Source organism: Canis lupus, chromosome 19 (genome assembly GCF_048164855.1).
Source record: "Canis lupus baileyi chromosome 19, mCanLup2.hap1, whole genome shotgun sequence".
NCBI lineage: Eukaryota > Metazoa > Chordata > Mammalia > Carnivora > Canidae > Canis > Canis lupus.
Window position 1 is genome coordinate 43,933,279 of NC_132856.1, and position 14,381 is coordinate 43,947,659.

At 47.2% G+C, this 14,381-nt stretch overlaps 1 protein-coding gene across 3 annotated transcripts; it reads right to left on the minus strand.

The window, feature by feature from the left end:
- Nucleotides 1–5,591: 5,591 nt before the first annotated feature.
- LOC140610428 (C-C chemokine receptor type 2-like) lies at nucleotides 5,592–14,171 on the minus strand. Of its 3 annotated transcripts, none has more exons than XM_072786508.1 (3): nucleotides 14,055–14,171; nucleotides 13,799–13,906; nucleotides 5,592–9,602 (listed from the first exon to the last, which is right to left on the minus strand). In XM_072786508.1, the coding sequence occupies exon 3, from the start codon at nucleotides 9,589–9,591 to the stop codon at nucleotides 8,473–8,475; it is 1,119 nt and encodes a 372-aa protein (XP_072642609.1). In that variant the 5' UTR covers nucleotides 9,592–9,602; nucleotides 13,799–13,906; nucleotides 14,055–14,171; the 3' UTR covers nucleotides 5,592–8,472. The 3 variants fall into 3 exon arrangements, with proteins under 3 accessions (XP_072642609.1, XP_072642608.1, XP_072642610.1); XM_072786507.1 differs by having other exon boundaries at nucleotides 13,799–13,952; nucleotides 14,055–14,142; XM_072786509.1 differs by lacking the exons at nucleotides 13,799–13,906; nucleotides 14,055–14,171 and adding an exon at nucleotides 11,508–11,637 and having other exon boundaries at nucleotides 8,214–9,602.
- Between the last annotated feature and the right edge of the window lie 210 nt (nucleotides 14,172–14,381).

Below are 14,381 nucleotides of genomic sequence, written 5' to 3' on the forward strand. Positions count from 1 at the left end.
GGAAGAAGAATGTCACATTCAGAAGTATATGACAATAGCACATGCAGGCACATTGAACTTTCTTGGTGGTTGGTGACTTATCTAAAAACCTCAACTATTGACAACAGCTGAGAACAGTGGAGAACCACCCTGGGCCTCAAGAGCGCCCTCTGGGGTCTTCTACTTCCTCCATTACAGAATCGGAAGCATGGGCTTGAGGTCTAAGAGAGGGCAGCGGAGACCACAAACCCTGTGGAGGCAGCATAACACAGGGTGAAGCACGTGGCCTCTGCAGCCAGATGGCCCAAGCTTGAAGCTCTGCCCTACCCTCAGCTTTCCCATCCGGGCAATGGGCTGAATAATGGGTTTGTGGGGAGGGGCACATGGGGCAGCCACACCCAGAATTTAGCACCTAAAATCTACTTGGTAAACATCAAACTCCTAGTCCCTCGTGATCCTTTCCTGGGGAGAGTTTATTTGATAAAATTTCAACATAATTGGTTCCCAGGGTCCTTGTCTAGAGCAGAGTACTATCAGCAGCCTGGAAGCTTCAGGGGTGAAGCTAGGGACTGGTGCCTGGAGAATAGAGGAGAAGGACATGATGGTTGGGGCAGCCATAAAAGTGCAGAAACAGCCCAGCAATCAATAACCACCCATCCAGGGGCGTGCGTCTGTTTTACAACAAAGCCCAACAACCGGTCGTCATAAACAGGACAGTGAATCATGAAAAATATCTTTAAGTTCATCCTGCATGTGTAAGTCAGGAGGCAATGATTAAGAACCCAACTCTGCAGACATGCTCTGGGGTTAAGTCCCAGCTTCATCATATTTCACTTGACTCTGAATGAGCTTCCGAAACTCCTCAAGCCTTAGTTTTCTTATCTGTAAAATGGGGGGGTGGGGGGGACACACACACAAAAAACACAAACACAAACCTACTTGATAGGTCTGTGGTCAAGATCAAATGATATAACAAGGGTAGGGTGCTTCACAGATAGAGGCCCTCCGTGGACTCTCTAAGGATGCCTTATATTTCACAGAATTGTGGGTTCACACAATGGATAGCAAATAAATCCATATAAAATTTTTTAGAAAATAGGTGGCATAAATAGTTTTGATCTTCTGAAGAGCAGCCTTGTGTTCACTGGTGGTAATGTGTGTAGAACTCTTAGATACTGCTGGATAAATGTTTCATTTCTGTACGTGACAGCAACTGGGTTTTTCTTTCACCCCCAAATTGGGTTCTGGGTGTCCCTGGTCAGGGCATCTGAGGATGTGATGGCATGCTTGCCCTTAGAGGGCAGTATGGGGTAGTGGTGCTGGCTTGGAGTCCCAGAAGGTGCTGCTGACTCCCTGTATGCCCTTGGCAAGATACTTCCCCTCTCTGAGAGCTTCCATATCCTCACCAGTAGGGTGATGTGCTAGACCTGGGGATCCCCAAGGCAGCTCCTCCATTCAATACTGGATAACTCTGTGGCCAAGCGGTTGGGACAATACAATACAAATTGGAGGGGAAACGAGGTGAAGATTCATAGACCAAAACATGGAAGCACAGCTTAGCGGGTGTGTCACCCTTTTCGGGTTTCTGGGTCCAGAGGTGGATTCAGGTCACCTCTAGAGATGAAAGTTCACCTCTAGGAGGTGAAGTGAAGAAGTGAGGACCCATGGGAACTTCTTTAGCCTTGAATCAAGGAAACATTTCAGCCTGGCATGCCAATGCCTGAGTTTCTTGGTCTCGGATTATCTTAAGACTTTCCTCCTGTTTGTAGGGCTCTTGTTCTCCCAGGAATGGCATTCAGAGTCCCCATTAGAAATGATCTTTTGCCCTGTTTGTTGCTCTAGACTCCATGCCCATATTGGAGGATGTCTTGCACCTACCCTCCTTTTGGAGAGCTGGCCAGTCTTTGAATAATAGCTGCTCAGTGTCCAGACATTGAATTCAGGCTGCACGGATCGCTCCACTCTTGCAGAGCATCAGCCACGGGATGGGGGAAGATATTGGTTCTCCTCCTTGGGTTCAGGGGGTCAACTTCGTGAGCATAGCTCCTGCTGCCTGCCACATGGCAGCTCACACATACACAATCCGGCCTGCCTGAAGGTCAATGCCAGGCAAGAGTGAGATGTGCTGTGTGAAGATCTTTTCGTTTTTAAAACAAATGTCTAATAAAACCAACACACGCTCATTGTATGGAGTTGGGAAAAACAGAAAAAATGGAAAGTAGGAAGAAAAAATCAGACACATTCTCACAATCTCAAAAGAATACTTTTTAACATACAATGTGCTTCAATCCAGACATTTTCCCATGTATACTTTTTTGCTTAATTGTTCCCACACATAAACCAGTTCTATATACTTCCCTCTGTCTCTCTCCAGTATGGGGATGCCTGGGTGGCTCAGTCAGTTAGGTGTCTGCCTTCTGCTCAGGTCTTGATTTCGGGGTCTTGGGATGGAGGTCCATGCTCAGCGGGGAGTCTGCTTCTCCTTCTCCTCTGCCCTTCCTCCCACTCTCAATCCATCTCTAAATAAATTTTTAAAATCTTAAAAAAGTTAAAAATATAGGCACTTCTCCATGTTATTAAAAAGTTCCCTAGGGGATCCCTGGGTGGCGCAGCGGTTTGGCGCCTGCCTTTGGCCCAGGGCGCGATCCTGGAGACCCGGGATCGAATCCCACATCGGGCTCCCAGTGCATGGAGCCTGCTTCTCTCTCTGCCTCTCTCTCTTTCTCTCTCTGTGACTATCATAAATAAATAAAAAAATTAAAAAAAAAATAAATAAAAAGTTCCCTATATAATTGTTATCGTTACTTTCATGCAGGTAAAATTGTTTCTTTCTTTCTTTCTTTCTTTCTTTCTTTCTTTCTTTCTTTCTTTCTTTCTTTCTTTCTCTCTCTCTCTCTTTTTCTTTCTTTCTTTCTCTTTCTTTCTTTCTTTCTCTTTCTTTTCTTTCTTTCTTTGTTTCTTCTTTCTTTCTTTCTCTCTCTTTCTTTCTCTTTCCTTTCTTTCTTTCTTTCTTTCTTTCTTTCTTTCTTTCTTTCTTTCTTTCTTCTTTCTTTCTTTCTTTTCTTCCTATGGCAGTATAATTTAGATGCAGCTAGTGCACCAATCCTAGGTACACAACTTGGTCAAGTTTTGATATACATATACTCACATAACCAACCCCCCCACATCAAGATGATAGAGAATCATCCTGTCACCCCAGAACGTGCCCTTGCACCACACCCAGCGGTAAGGGCTGCTCTGACTTCTATCGCCACAGATCATCATGTGCCTCTCCTTTAAATTTATATACATGGGATCATAGACGCTATTCTCTTTTGTGTCTGGCTTCTTTTGTTCCATATAATACCATAACCATACCTGACAGAGTTCTGTTATTAGACATTCATGTTCTTTCCATTGATCAGGATTATGGACTGCCTATGTATTTTCAGTGCAGCGGGCAGTGCTCTGATACCACACCAAGGAGGATGCTCCCAGTGTCCCCAAAGTCATCTTTTCCAAGACAGTCAGAGAATCCCCATGGTCCACAAGAAAGAGGAAGAATCCCTCTCGACCATGAGTGTCACATTTGGTCACCTGTGTGCCTTAGCAATGATGCTAGGGGACATGGCTCCCCTTGCCTCTTAACCTTTAGCCTCAGATAGAGTTCATGGCAAGTGGGGCTGGAGACCATCATGCTGTCTTCTCTACCCCCAGTGTCTCTGTCCTCCAGGTCCTTCCTGGAATGACCTCCTTCCTGGCCTCTGCACCACAACCCCCAGGCCCTGTGCAAACCACCAAACCAAGTAGACATTTGCGAATTGTCTACCTCCTTGCTACTTAGCTGTGTCCACATGTGGTGGAAACCCTTTAACTCATCTGGAAAGTCTGTTCTATGCATTTTGGGTATTTCTTTCAAATCAGAGCCCAGACATGGAGCTTTTGCAATGCAGTGCACTGATTCAGGTGTGCAATAGGCCCATTGTGACTTCGGATTGGATCCACCTGACCTCTGTATTCAACTCTGTGCAAAACAGGATATCATGCAGGACCTTTCCTGTTGCCCTAGAACTGGCAGTTATGGCCTGAGGCTGAGGGCAGAGAGGTGTTAAGCACCTTAGAGTTCTAAGGAAAACCACTGACACCTGGGGTCACACATCTTCCTAGAGGTTTCCTAGGGTGAAAGAATCAGCTCTGTGCCCATGGTTGCCATGTCAACTTCTCCCACCCCTGTCCTATAAGGAGACAAACGTGTGCCGGAATGGGTTGTAGAAATGGGTGGGCTTGATGCGGAAGGTGGGTGGCAGGGAGTCTTCTCCTCTAATCCAAGGGCACAGAGTCTGAGACAATCAGGTGAAGGATGGGGACTTGCAAAAAGGGGAGGCCAGCATCTCCTTGCTGGGAGGGGCGTCCACTAGACAGCAAGCTGGCTGAGCAGGCGAAGAGGTTATTGGAGAGAGGAGAGAGAGGAGACAAGGCATAGCAGCAAGGCTACAAGGAGGTCCTGAGGACAGGAGAACACCCCTGGGTCAAGTCACAAACATAGTGTCAAAGTAACAATGTCTGAAGACATTTCTAGCCTCAGTCACTCACCAAACGCAGGGCCAGTCCTTCCCTAGATTCCTAGTGATCATCTTCATGCCAGCCCAGAGACTTCTTCTCTCTGACCAGCTTCCTCTTGGTGCCCATTGCTGCTGCTACTGGTAATCCACCCCGAAGCCATTTCAACTTGTTAGGGAAATCCTAATAATGTGAAAAGGCAAAGCCGAGAAGATGGGGTCTGGGTGGCTCATTCCCAGGAGGTGGCTCCACCAGAAGTCTTAAGCCACCCATCCCTGGGGATGCTTATCTTCCCTGATATCTGCTTGATTCAGCCCACTCAAACATTCACCTTGGGATAAAGAAGACCAGGCTCCCACTGCTAGAAATGGAGATAGTAGGCAGCTTTTATGTGGTGGATTCTCTGGTGGCAATAAAACCTATGGTAGCTATTACTATGGTGATGTAGGACCTTCATTGAGTTAGTGACTCTCTCCTCTGGGCTCCCCTTTCTCTGCCCCTCCTACTCTCCCTGTCCCTGCACTTAGAGGGATCTAAGAACATGGGAATTAACACAGCCATCTTTATGTACCGGACCCAGACCAGTACAGGATAGATCCTCAGGTGTGTTTGCCACACCAAATTCCATGATGGAATGACAAATGGATACTTTTCCAATTTGCATTTATGAAGCCACTATGCACTGTATGTACTAATTGGCCTCTGTGCTTCTCGGCAAGCAGCCACCACAGTGGCTTAAAAGAGCAAACATGGACCTCTTGTGTTCAGGGCTCTGGTTCTGTTCTCTGTGTCTTCTTGATGGCTCTTTATGGGACCTGGCGTTGCCTGGGGTGGACCTTCCCGTGGCTGAGCATGGAGAGTAGAGCCTCAGCCCAGTCACTTCTACTACTCTGTGTAGATGAAACAGATGGCACTTCTGCTCACTCTTTGGTGGCCGAGCCTCCCATGGATAGGGCAGGGGAGGACACCTGTAGGGCACACTGCAAGTCACACCGCAAGGACAGACATGTGTCATCACACAAGGGAAGGAGTGAAAAGTGATGAACAGTAAGACAATCTACCACACCACAGAATAACAAAATAGGCCGTTTTTATTATTATTATTATGGTTAGAATGCTTAACATGCCATTTACCCTCTTAACAGATTTTTAAGTGTACAATACAGTATTGCATCAACACGTACAACGTTGTCAGCAGGTGTTTGGAATGTTTCACCTTGTATAACTGAAATTTTATGCACATTAATAAATGTATAAACTAGATGCAGCATATACATGCAATGGAATATTTTATTTGCCCTTATAAAGAATGATGTCCTGCCATATGCAGCAACATGGGTGAGCATTGGGGACATTATGCTGGGTGAAATAAAACCATCATAGAAGGACAAAAGCTACACAATTCCACTTCTATGAGTTATCTAAAATAGAATCATGGATGTATAGAACAGAATAGTGGTTGCCAGAGCCTGTGGTGGGGGTGCAGCAGGGGGGAGTCCTAATCAGATAATTTTGTAAACAACAATGTAGTTAGGGCATTACTTTATTTTCCAAATCATAGCTTTAAAAAACCCCAAGATTGGGACCCCTGGGAGACTCAGTGGTTGAGCATCTCCCTTCAGCTCAGGGCATGTTACCGGAGTCCTGGGATGTGTCCCAAATTGGGCTCCCTGCATGGAGCCTGCTTCTCCCTCTGCCGATGTCTCTGTCTTCCTCTTTGCCTCTCATGATAAATAAATGAAATCTTTAAAAAACAACAACAAAAAACAAAAAACAAAAATAACCCCAATATTTACATTTCATCATCCAAACAAACTTTCATGCATTCATTAGGATGCTACAGATATTGGAAAGTGAAGCATGCTCTCCCTAACCCCAAAGATACACACTTCTTTCTGAAACCTCTAGCCACAAAGAAGGAAAGGGGAACCATTGTCACTTACAGTTCCCAAGCTGCCAGGTTCCAGAAGTCCTGTGTTTCCTGCTTGGGTCATATCAGAAATACACTGGGTAACATGTGTGCCCGTTCTTAACTTGGTTCAGCCAAGACAAAAGTCTTTGCTGACTTAGTGACCCAACTCCCTTCCTTTACAAATCGAGTTTAAAAGTTTGATTAGGGGTCAGTGTGATTTAGGAGTTCCCACACCCAACCAGACAGTTTGTACATGAATGGTCTGCAAAGCACTGAAGCATTTGAACATGATTAGATCCATGACTTCCTAGGCATCATAATGACACACAAGGATTGAGGCAGCAAGGCCAAGATACGACCTGTGGAGTGCGTGCTACGATCCAAATGGTCCCAGTTAGACTCTACGTCATCATAAGCTAGTAGGCAGTAGACCGCAGACACCGGACTCTCTGATCAACTATTTATGTTGAATTGGTAGTCTCCCAAACATACCACAGGCTCCAACATTTTAAGCTCACAACCAGAGTTCTCTCTAGGACTAATATGGTATTTTCAGGCTGGACATAATAGCAACTCTTAAAATGATACTCTGCCCCATTTGTAAGTTATAGTTTCAGCTTTACTTCTGTGTTTTACTTTATTATGATTTTTTTAACATATGCAAACTCTATGTCTGTATCCAAAAATGAGGGGCTCGAAGGGAGTTTGAAAAACACTTCCCCGACCCATCCAGAGTCTTTCTTGTGTAGCTTTGCCCCATCTGGTTAGATCCCGAGATTCACAGGCTGGCATATGACTTCTAAGGCAAGGACTTCTCTCACGTCTTGGCTCCTTGTCCAGCCTGGCAATACATCCCAGGGCCCCCACATATTTGCCCCCCTCTCCAGGGCCCCCTGAGGGTTCTGGCTGTACCGTTTTATACTCCCCAAGGCTACTCTTCTGGACCTCCACGAAGTGGCTCAGGTGTAGGGCAGTCCTCTGGGCAGGAGATGGGGCTGGGGGCTGGGGGTGAGGTGACAGATGGGGCCAGGGTGGCAGGAAGCAGGCAGATCCAAAGACCTGGGGCTTCTATGGTTCTGACGCATCCTTCCTGGCCTCTTCTCCTAGCTGATTCTGGAAACATTGCTGGGCTGGGCCTCACACATCCTCCTGAGCTCTCACTACAGCCCCTGCCCTCCTGAGGCAGGGTCTCATCTGCCTTCACGCCTTCTCCCCATCACTACCAGCAAACCTCTCCTTTCCCTGGGCACAGCAAACAAGAGCTTATTTTTCATCTCATCATAGCTGACACCTATTTTATAAACAAAACTGTTCATACATTTTTACATAGGGGGATGTGGCTTAAAGACGCACGTCAACAGTAGTGCCTGATACTTAACACATTTCAAATGTAGGGTGCGTGGTTGTCACAAATAAATCACCAACAAAGAAAAAATGGATCGTGTATTTACACAGAAGAGGACGATCAGACCCAAATGAAGCTGTCAGAGAGTTTTGCAGTCCCCAAGCTCTCCCTGAGCAGGTGAGGCCTTCCAAGCTAACAAGGGTGGGAGGCGGGGCTGTCTGGCTGGGCTCAGGGAAGCCCTTGCCATCCTCCTCTCCCAGGCTCACACCTTGACCACACCCCCCTCCCCCTGGCACTCAGCCCTGACCCCACATGCCCTCATGCCATCCGTCAGTGTCCAGCTGGGCCCCTGACCAAAGGTATAACATTGCCGAGCCAGAGAAGCAATCAAAGGTGAAGGCTCAGGGAAGCACAGAAGCGTTTTCCAGATGTGGTGTTTTCCAGATGTGGTGTTTTCCAGGAACTGGGAGGAGCTTGCTGGAGAAGTCAGTCTCTATCCACGGTTGTTCTGGAATATCCCCTGAGTGCGCATTGGCTACACAGCGAGGGACGAAGTCTGTAGGTGGTGCTCCATACCCTGAGGCCCCGGGGACTCACTTCAGAGACTCACAGGCCTCTCTTCAGCAATAGACCGTCGAGGCTTATTATGTACAGATTGCCATCCCCCCTTTAAAGTAAGAAACAAACTGCTACTCATTTACAAGCCAACCCAGACCTCTTGCTCCCCTGTGGAAGGCGTGTATGTGGAACTCACTCGATCTGCAGTCTCTCCATAGAAGACAGGGCACTGTTTGCAGAGGTGTTTGGCGATGTGCCTTCGGAAAAACAAGGAGAGATACCTTCTAAACTTCTCCCCGACGAAGGCGTAGATGATGGGGTTGACGCAGCAGTGGGTCATCCCGAGGGTCTCTGTAACCTGCATGATTTGGTCCAGCTGACTGGTGCTCTTACAGTTGCTCACGTTAAAGGACTCCTGGAAGGTGCTCAGGAGAAGGACGATGTTGTTGGGAGCCCAGAAAAGGAAGTAAACAATCATGATCACGAAAATGAGCTTCACGGCCTTGTGCCTCTTCTTTTCGTTTCGACAGCGGAGCAGGGTCTTGAGGATGGCCGAGTAGCAGATGACCATGACCAGCAGGGGCAGGACCAGGCCCAAGACGCTCCTCATTATTGTATGGAAATTCTTCCATGCTTGTTGAAACTGAGGACTGCAGGAGGAAAAGGAATCTTCTATCTGCACTGTAGTGAAGATGATCCTGGGCAGAGAGGCAAACACGGCCACCATCCAGGTGACCCCACTTGTCACCACCCCAAAGGTGACCGTCCTGGCCTTTAAAGCAAACACAGCGTGGACGATAGCCAGGTACCTATCTATGGTCAGGAGGATGATGAAGAAGGTCCCGCCAAAATACCCAATGTGATATAGCCCCGTGAATGACTTACACATCACCTCCCCCAAGAGCCACCCGTTCGCGGCGTAGTGGGCCCAGAATGGGATGGTGAGAAGGAAGAGCAGGTCCGAGATGGCCAAATTGAGCAAGTAGATGTCAGTCATGCTCTTCAGCTTTTTGCAGTTGATGAGGATGAGGACGACCAGCATGTTGCCCACGAAGCCAAAGATGAACACCAGTGAGTAGAGCGGAGGCAGGAGCCCGGCGGCGACCTGTCTCACGCTGCTCTTCTGGCAGGGCGCGCTGTAATCATAGTCGTAAATGGTGGTGGGTTCATCGCTGCCCTGGATGTTGGTTGTGAACAGAGAATGCGATGTGGACAGCATGTTGTGGCTGACCTGGGAGAAGGTGCCATTGTCACCCATCTTCCTCCGACCTGTAATCAGGGAACAAAATGATAACACGTCACGTAAGGGCTGCCATCCCTGACCTGCAAAATAGCCTGGCTCCGCTTCAGCGATGGCCCAGTCTTTGTCTTTGCTCTGCAGCCACAGCCTGGAAAGCTCTCATGCTGGCTGGTCACTTCCCTTTACTCCTGGGAGCAGATGCTCGTTGTCTCTCCCCACCAGCCATTTCTCAACAGGCTGGGCCTTCTTGGAGGATCCGACTTCTCATGATACAGTTCCCCCGCGCTGCACACTTGCCTCTCTGCCTCCTCTGCAGGGGGCACACAGGCCTGTGACCTGAGGAAGGGCGATCTGTGAGGGGGCCTCCAGGAATGCTCTGCTCTGACAGGAGAGATGCACCGGAAGCCCGGGCCTGACCCTTCTGCTTCTGGCGCTTGTCTAGTGAGGGCTTGGTGTTGGGGGCCCTGAACAAAAGACTCAGAGAACTGGAGCAACAACACAAGGCTGAGTCCCAACACCACCAAGTCGTAAGCCCAGCCTTGAACTGCCCATCCTCTGAGTTTTTGAAAAAAAAAAAAAAAAAAAAAGTCCTTGTTTTTAAGCTCCTGTGAATCCTGTGTTCTGTTACTTGCAGCTGAAAGCCTTCTCACTGACTCCCCTTTCAACTCTCTGCCTCCACATCCCCACCGAAGCTTTCTTTCCTGGAACGTTTGCAAACACTACCCAACTTCTGACTGCCCTGGCTCTGCTTCAGCCTCATCCTCTGCGAGACATTGGATCCTTCTGCGAAGTTCTTCCATTTAAAACTCATTTGGCTTCTAGGAGGTTAGCCCCTGCCTCTTGCCTCATTCATTTTCTCTATTGGTGTCTCCTTCACCTGCCCGCACTGAGAGAAGCCCCGGGCACCACCATCCTTTGCTGCCACCTCTTTACCTGCTACCTCTTTATTCTCGCTCTGAAGTGCTTGCTGGGTCCTGTTGTCTAATTGCAGGGTGTCAGGCCCCCTGAGTGCCAATGCAGCCCAAAGCTCTGCTTTCCGGTCCCACCTTTCAACCCCTACATCTTGAAGTTGAATTCCCCATCACTTCCTCTACAGCCTCCTGCATAGCTCCCCATTTAGCCAGTGTTACTGAGCATCTACCGTGAGCCCTACTCTGTTCTAGGTAACTAGCGATACAGCAGTGAGCAAAGTGGGTATCACACAGGTACCTCCAATTAAACCCACCCTAAACTCAACATCCCCAGAAATGTGCTTCAGCTAATGGACTCTTTATCTTGGCTAATGTCCTTGACTCCAGCGTCTAGGAAGCTAGACTGGGCATTGTCTCGGGTCCCCTCCTCTTCAGAAGGTTAGGGGCAGACTTTAGGGGCCAACAGACCCAGATGTGAACCCTCCGGCTTACAAGTTGTGGCATTTGGGGCTAATTACTTCTTTAACCCCTCCCCCCTTTTTTATGTCTAAAACATTAATTATGCTGAGTGGCCATGAAGATGGACGGAGATAAGGACTCAGTGCAGCACCTGGCATGACAACGTGCTCTGTGCTACTGTCACTAATATTGCCACATGAATTCTGACTCATAAACACCTCCAGGTTCAGCCCCTCTACATTTCTGTCAGCTGCCACTGCCTTGCCTTAAATGCTCCCCACTTTCATCTTTGCTATGGTCTTGCCTTGCTTACAGCTTATTCTTGACCATACTCCTTTCAACCTGCCTTCCCCAACACTGCAATGGGACTGTGCGGGTGCTTCTCACCTGAGAACTGCAGTGGTCCCATGCATTTGAAGTGGTGGACCTCAAAGGCAATGCCCAGACCACTCGTCCGTCTTTTCTACACTCACATCTTCCCAGCTTTATCGCCAGTCACTTCTCAAACCCCAGGTCCTGTGCTCCCACCCTGACCATCTTCTGTCTATTTTCCTGCAAACTCACCAGCTTCTGTGGTTTTTGCATACACTTGCCCGCTCTGTGTAAAATGCCTGGTGAGCTCCTAGTCATCCGCCAGTGCCTCTTGCTCAAATTCTCCTTCTCTGTGGAGACAAGCCTGCCTCCTCTAATCAATCGAATCATCTCTTAACACCGTGCATGCCTTTAAACAAGCCCTTATCACATGATCTCCCACACACTGTGTGCCCCTTGAAGTCCAGATTATGTTTCTGTCTCTGGCTCTTATGATATTATCTGGCTGAAGGAAACACCAATAAATATTCATTGAAAGAATGCATGAAAGCCTTTATACTAAGTATGACATCTAACATCATTAGGCTTGATTCTCAAGAATATTCTTTGGGGGGGGGCACCGGGGTGGCTCAGTGGTTGAACGTCTGCCTTTGGCTCAGGTCATGATCCTAAGGTCCTGGGATTGAGTTCTGCATCAGGCACCTTGCAGGGAACCTGCTTCTCCCTCTGCCTATATCTCTGCCTCTCTCTCTGTATCTCTCATGAATAAATAAATACAATCTTTTTTTAAAAAAAGAAAAAAGAATATTCTTTTTTTTCTTTCTTGTTAGTGACTGTGAATTGGTTTTTATCTTTGTACACACCTTATTCTCCTATTTTTCTTATGATTGATTCATCTCATAGATCTTGCATTTCACTGAGCCAGATTCTTGGAAATCTGCAGAAACTAAATAAGACCTCTAATCAAGGTCTGAGGGGCGGGGTAGTATCCACCTAAAGAATTACAGCAATGATCATTAATTATGTGCACCTAAAGCTCCAGGTGCTGTGCTGAATACTTTGCATACATTAATTAGTTGAATATTTGCAAAAATTTTGTGAGCAAGTGTTTATACATTTTACAAGTTAAGTAATTCAAAATTTAAACAAAGACAAGTTAAATGACTTTCCCAAACTCACAAAACAAGCAATAGCTAAGCTGGATTTTGGATCTGGGGTTTTCTGTTACAAAAGACCTCAGGAGCTCCTATCTCCAGTCTGGGAGAGCAGGGATGGATATAGAATAGATAACAATTTTGTAGATATGCTTCCATGCCCTCAACAGAACTTCTTTGGCATTTAGACTTAAAACCCACATATTCACCCATACAAGCATTCCCCACCTATGTGTGCAGAGGTGTGTGCGTGCACAGCACACACACACACACACACAAATAAGCTCCACAGGAGCCAAGACCTTTGTCTTGCAATAAGGTGTCTTGGTGCCCCAGAGTCCGATCTGGCACTTAGAGGCTGCTAAATAAATACCATTTTAGTAAGTGATTGACAGAGAACCAGCAGGCTGCAAGTTACCAAGAAACACAATGTCCCACTGTGGACTAGCCTCCCAGGTAATCCAGTGTGAGATCGTATAAAGACTAAAATTTTGGGTATCCTTGCACATATCCCCTTAAGTGCAGCACACCCTCTGGGCTGCTCTGTAACCAACCACAGGGCTAACCTCCACATCTGGACGGGAAAGTATGCACTGGACCAGTGGTTTTCAAATGCTGGGCTTCAGTATCACAGGAAGTCTGATAGTCAGAAATGCACAGCCTAGACCCTCTGGTGATTCAGATAGGGGGAGAAGGTATGGTGAGAGGGGGCGAATTGCCCTGACCACTTCCACCGTGTGTTCTCTCTGCTTTGTTGTTTACCTACACTGGTTTCTCAACCACCAGCCACCTCCTCCTCTACTACTTTTCCCCAGTCCCTCCAGCACATCTAACTCCTGGCACAGCAGACACTTGCAAGGTGTCACTTTTAAGTGTCAGAATACTTCCTTAATCAATTCAAAGCTGCCTGTCGGAAAAGTAGATTCCTCACTTCAGACCCTGTGGGCCTTCTCAATTGAGGCAAGAAGTCCATTTTGGTTTAGGGCCTGGACCATCACATATATGGACTGGAGGAGGGAGGGGGAGTATTTTGGATAGAAAGTTCCAGCTCTTTAAAGCCCTAAGGGGCTGGCAGGGATTGAGTGAGAGGAGAAACTGCTGAGAAGCCTGAGTGTCCTTACTTTCCTGACTGTCCTCTTTAGCATACTGTCCTCTCACCTGAGCCCTATGGGATGGTCTCACTCTGCTCTGCCCTTGTTCACTGCCATCAGGGCCTCTACAACATTTCTGATACAGACACCACCCTCCACCCTTTTCTACCCCCAAGAACCATCCCTCAGGGTCCGGAGCTATGCAACCTTCAGGGTGCTCCCAGTCCCTGCTTCTCCAGTATTGGGATACTTTGAGCCTGTGATTCATAAAATAATGGAAAAAGCACCCACAACTCACCAGTGGATGGCTTCTTCCAAGTGGCACTGGAAGGTCAGGCTTCACAGCAACTGAACAAACAGATCTAGAGGTAGAAACTTGGTGTGCAGAAGTAGGAAATAATGTTTCCTGCAGAAAAGAAGGCGGAGATACAACGGCAAGTAATGGTAAAGATCTGAGAAAAAAAAAAAAAGAATGATATAGTTCTTCTTTTCCAACCAGGAGCATTGTACACTAGGTTGAGGTCTCCAGAGTAATATTAATTTTGAAATCTTACTTATGCAACCGTGAGTGTGAGTCAAGCAGATGTACAGGGTACATCTGCTCCTGTGTCTAATGACTCTGGGCTTCTTTATCTTGTGAGTCCCTCTATCAGGAAATCTTCCTTTCTCTTCTACAAGTGATAATTTGCATGAGATGAGCAGAACTTGATTTTAACAAGGGGACTGTTGTGGAAAACAAGATGAGTTTTATGTGACCATGCACACTGGCTTCAGCGACATCATGGATTTGGGGTCTGATTGGAAATTTTATTTAGGCAGAGATTTTTATTGAAAAGGGAATGCAAAATGGTCTCTTGTATCAGAGATGTCCTTATTGAGAA

Coding starts and splice junctions, on each gene's coding strand:
- LOC140610428 (XM_072786508.1), bottom strand. CDS start 9,591: ATGGGTGACAATGGCACCTTCTCCCAGGTCAGCCACAACATGCTGTCC.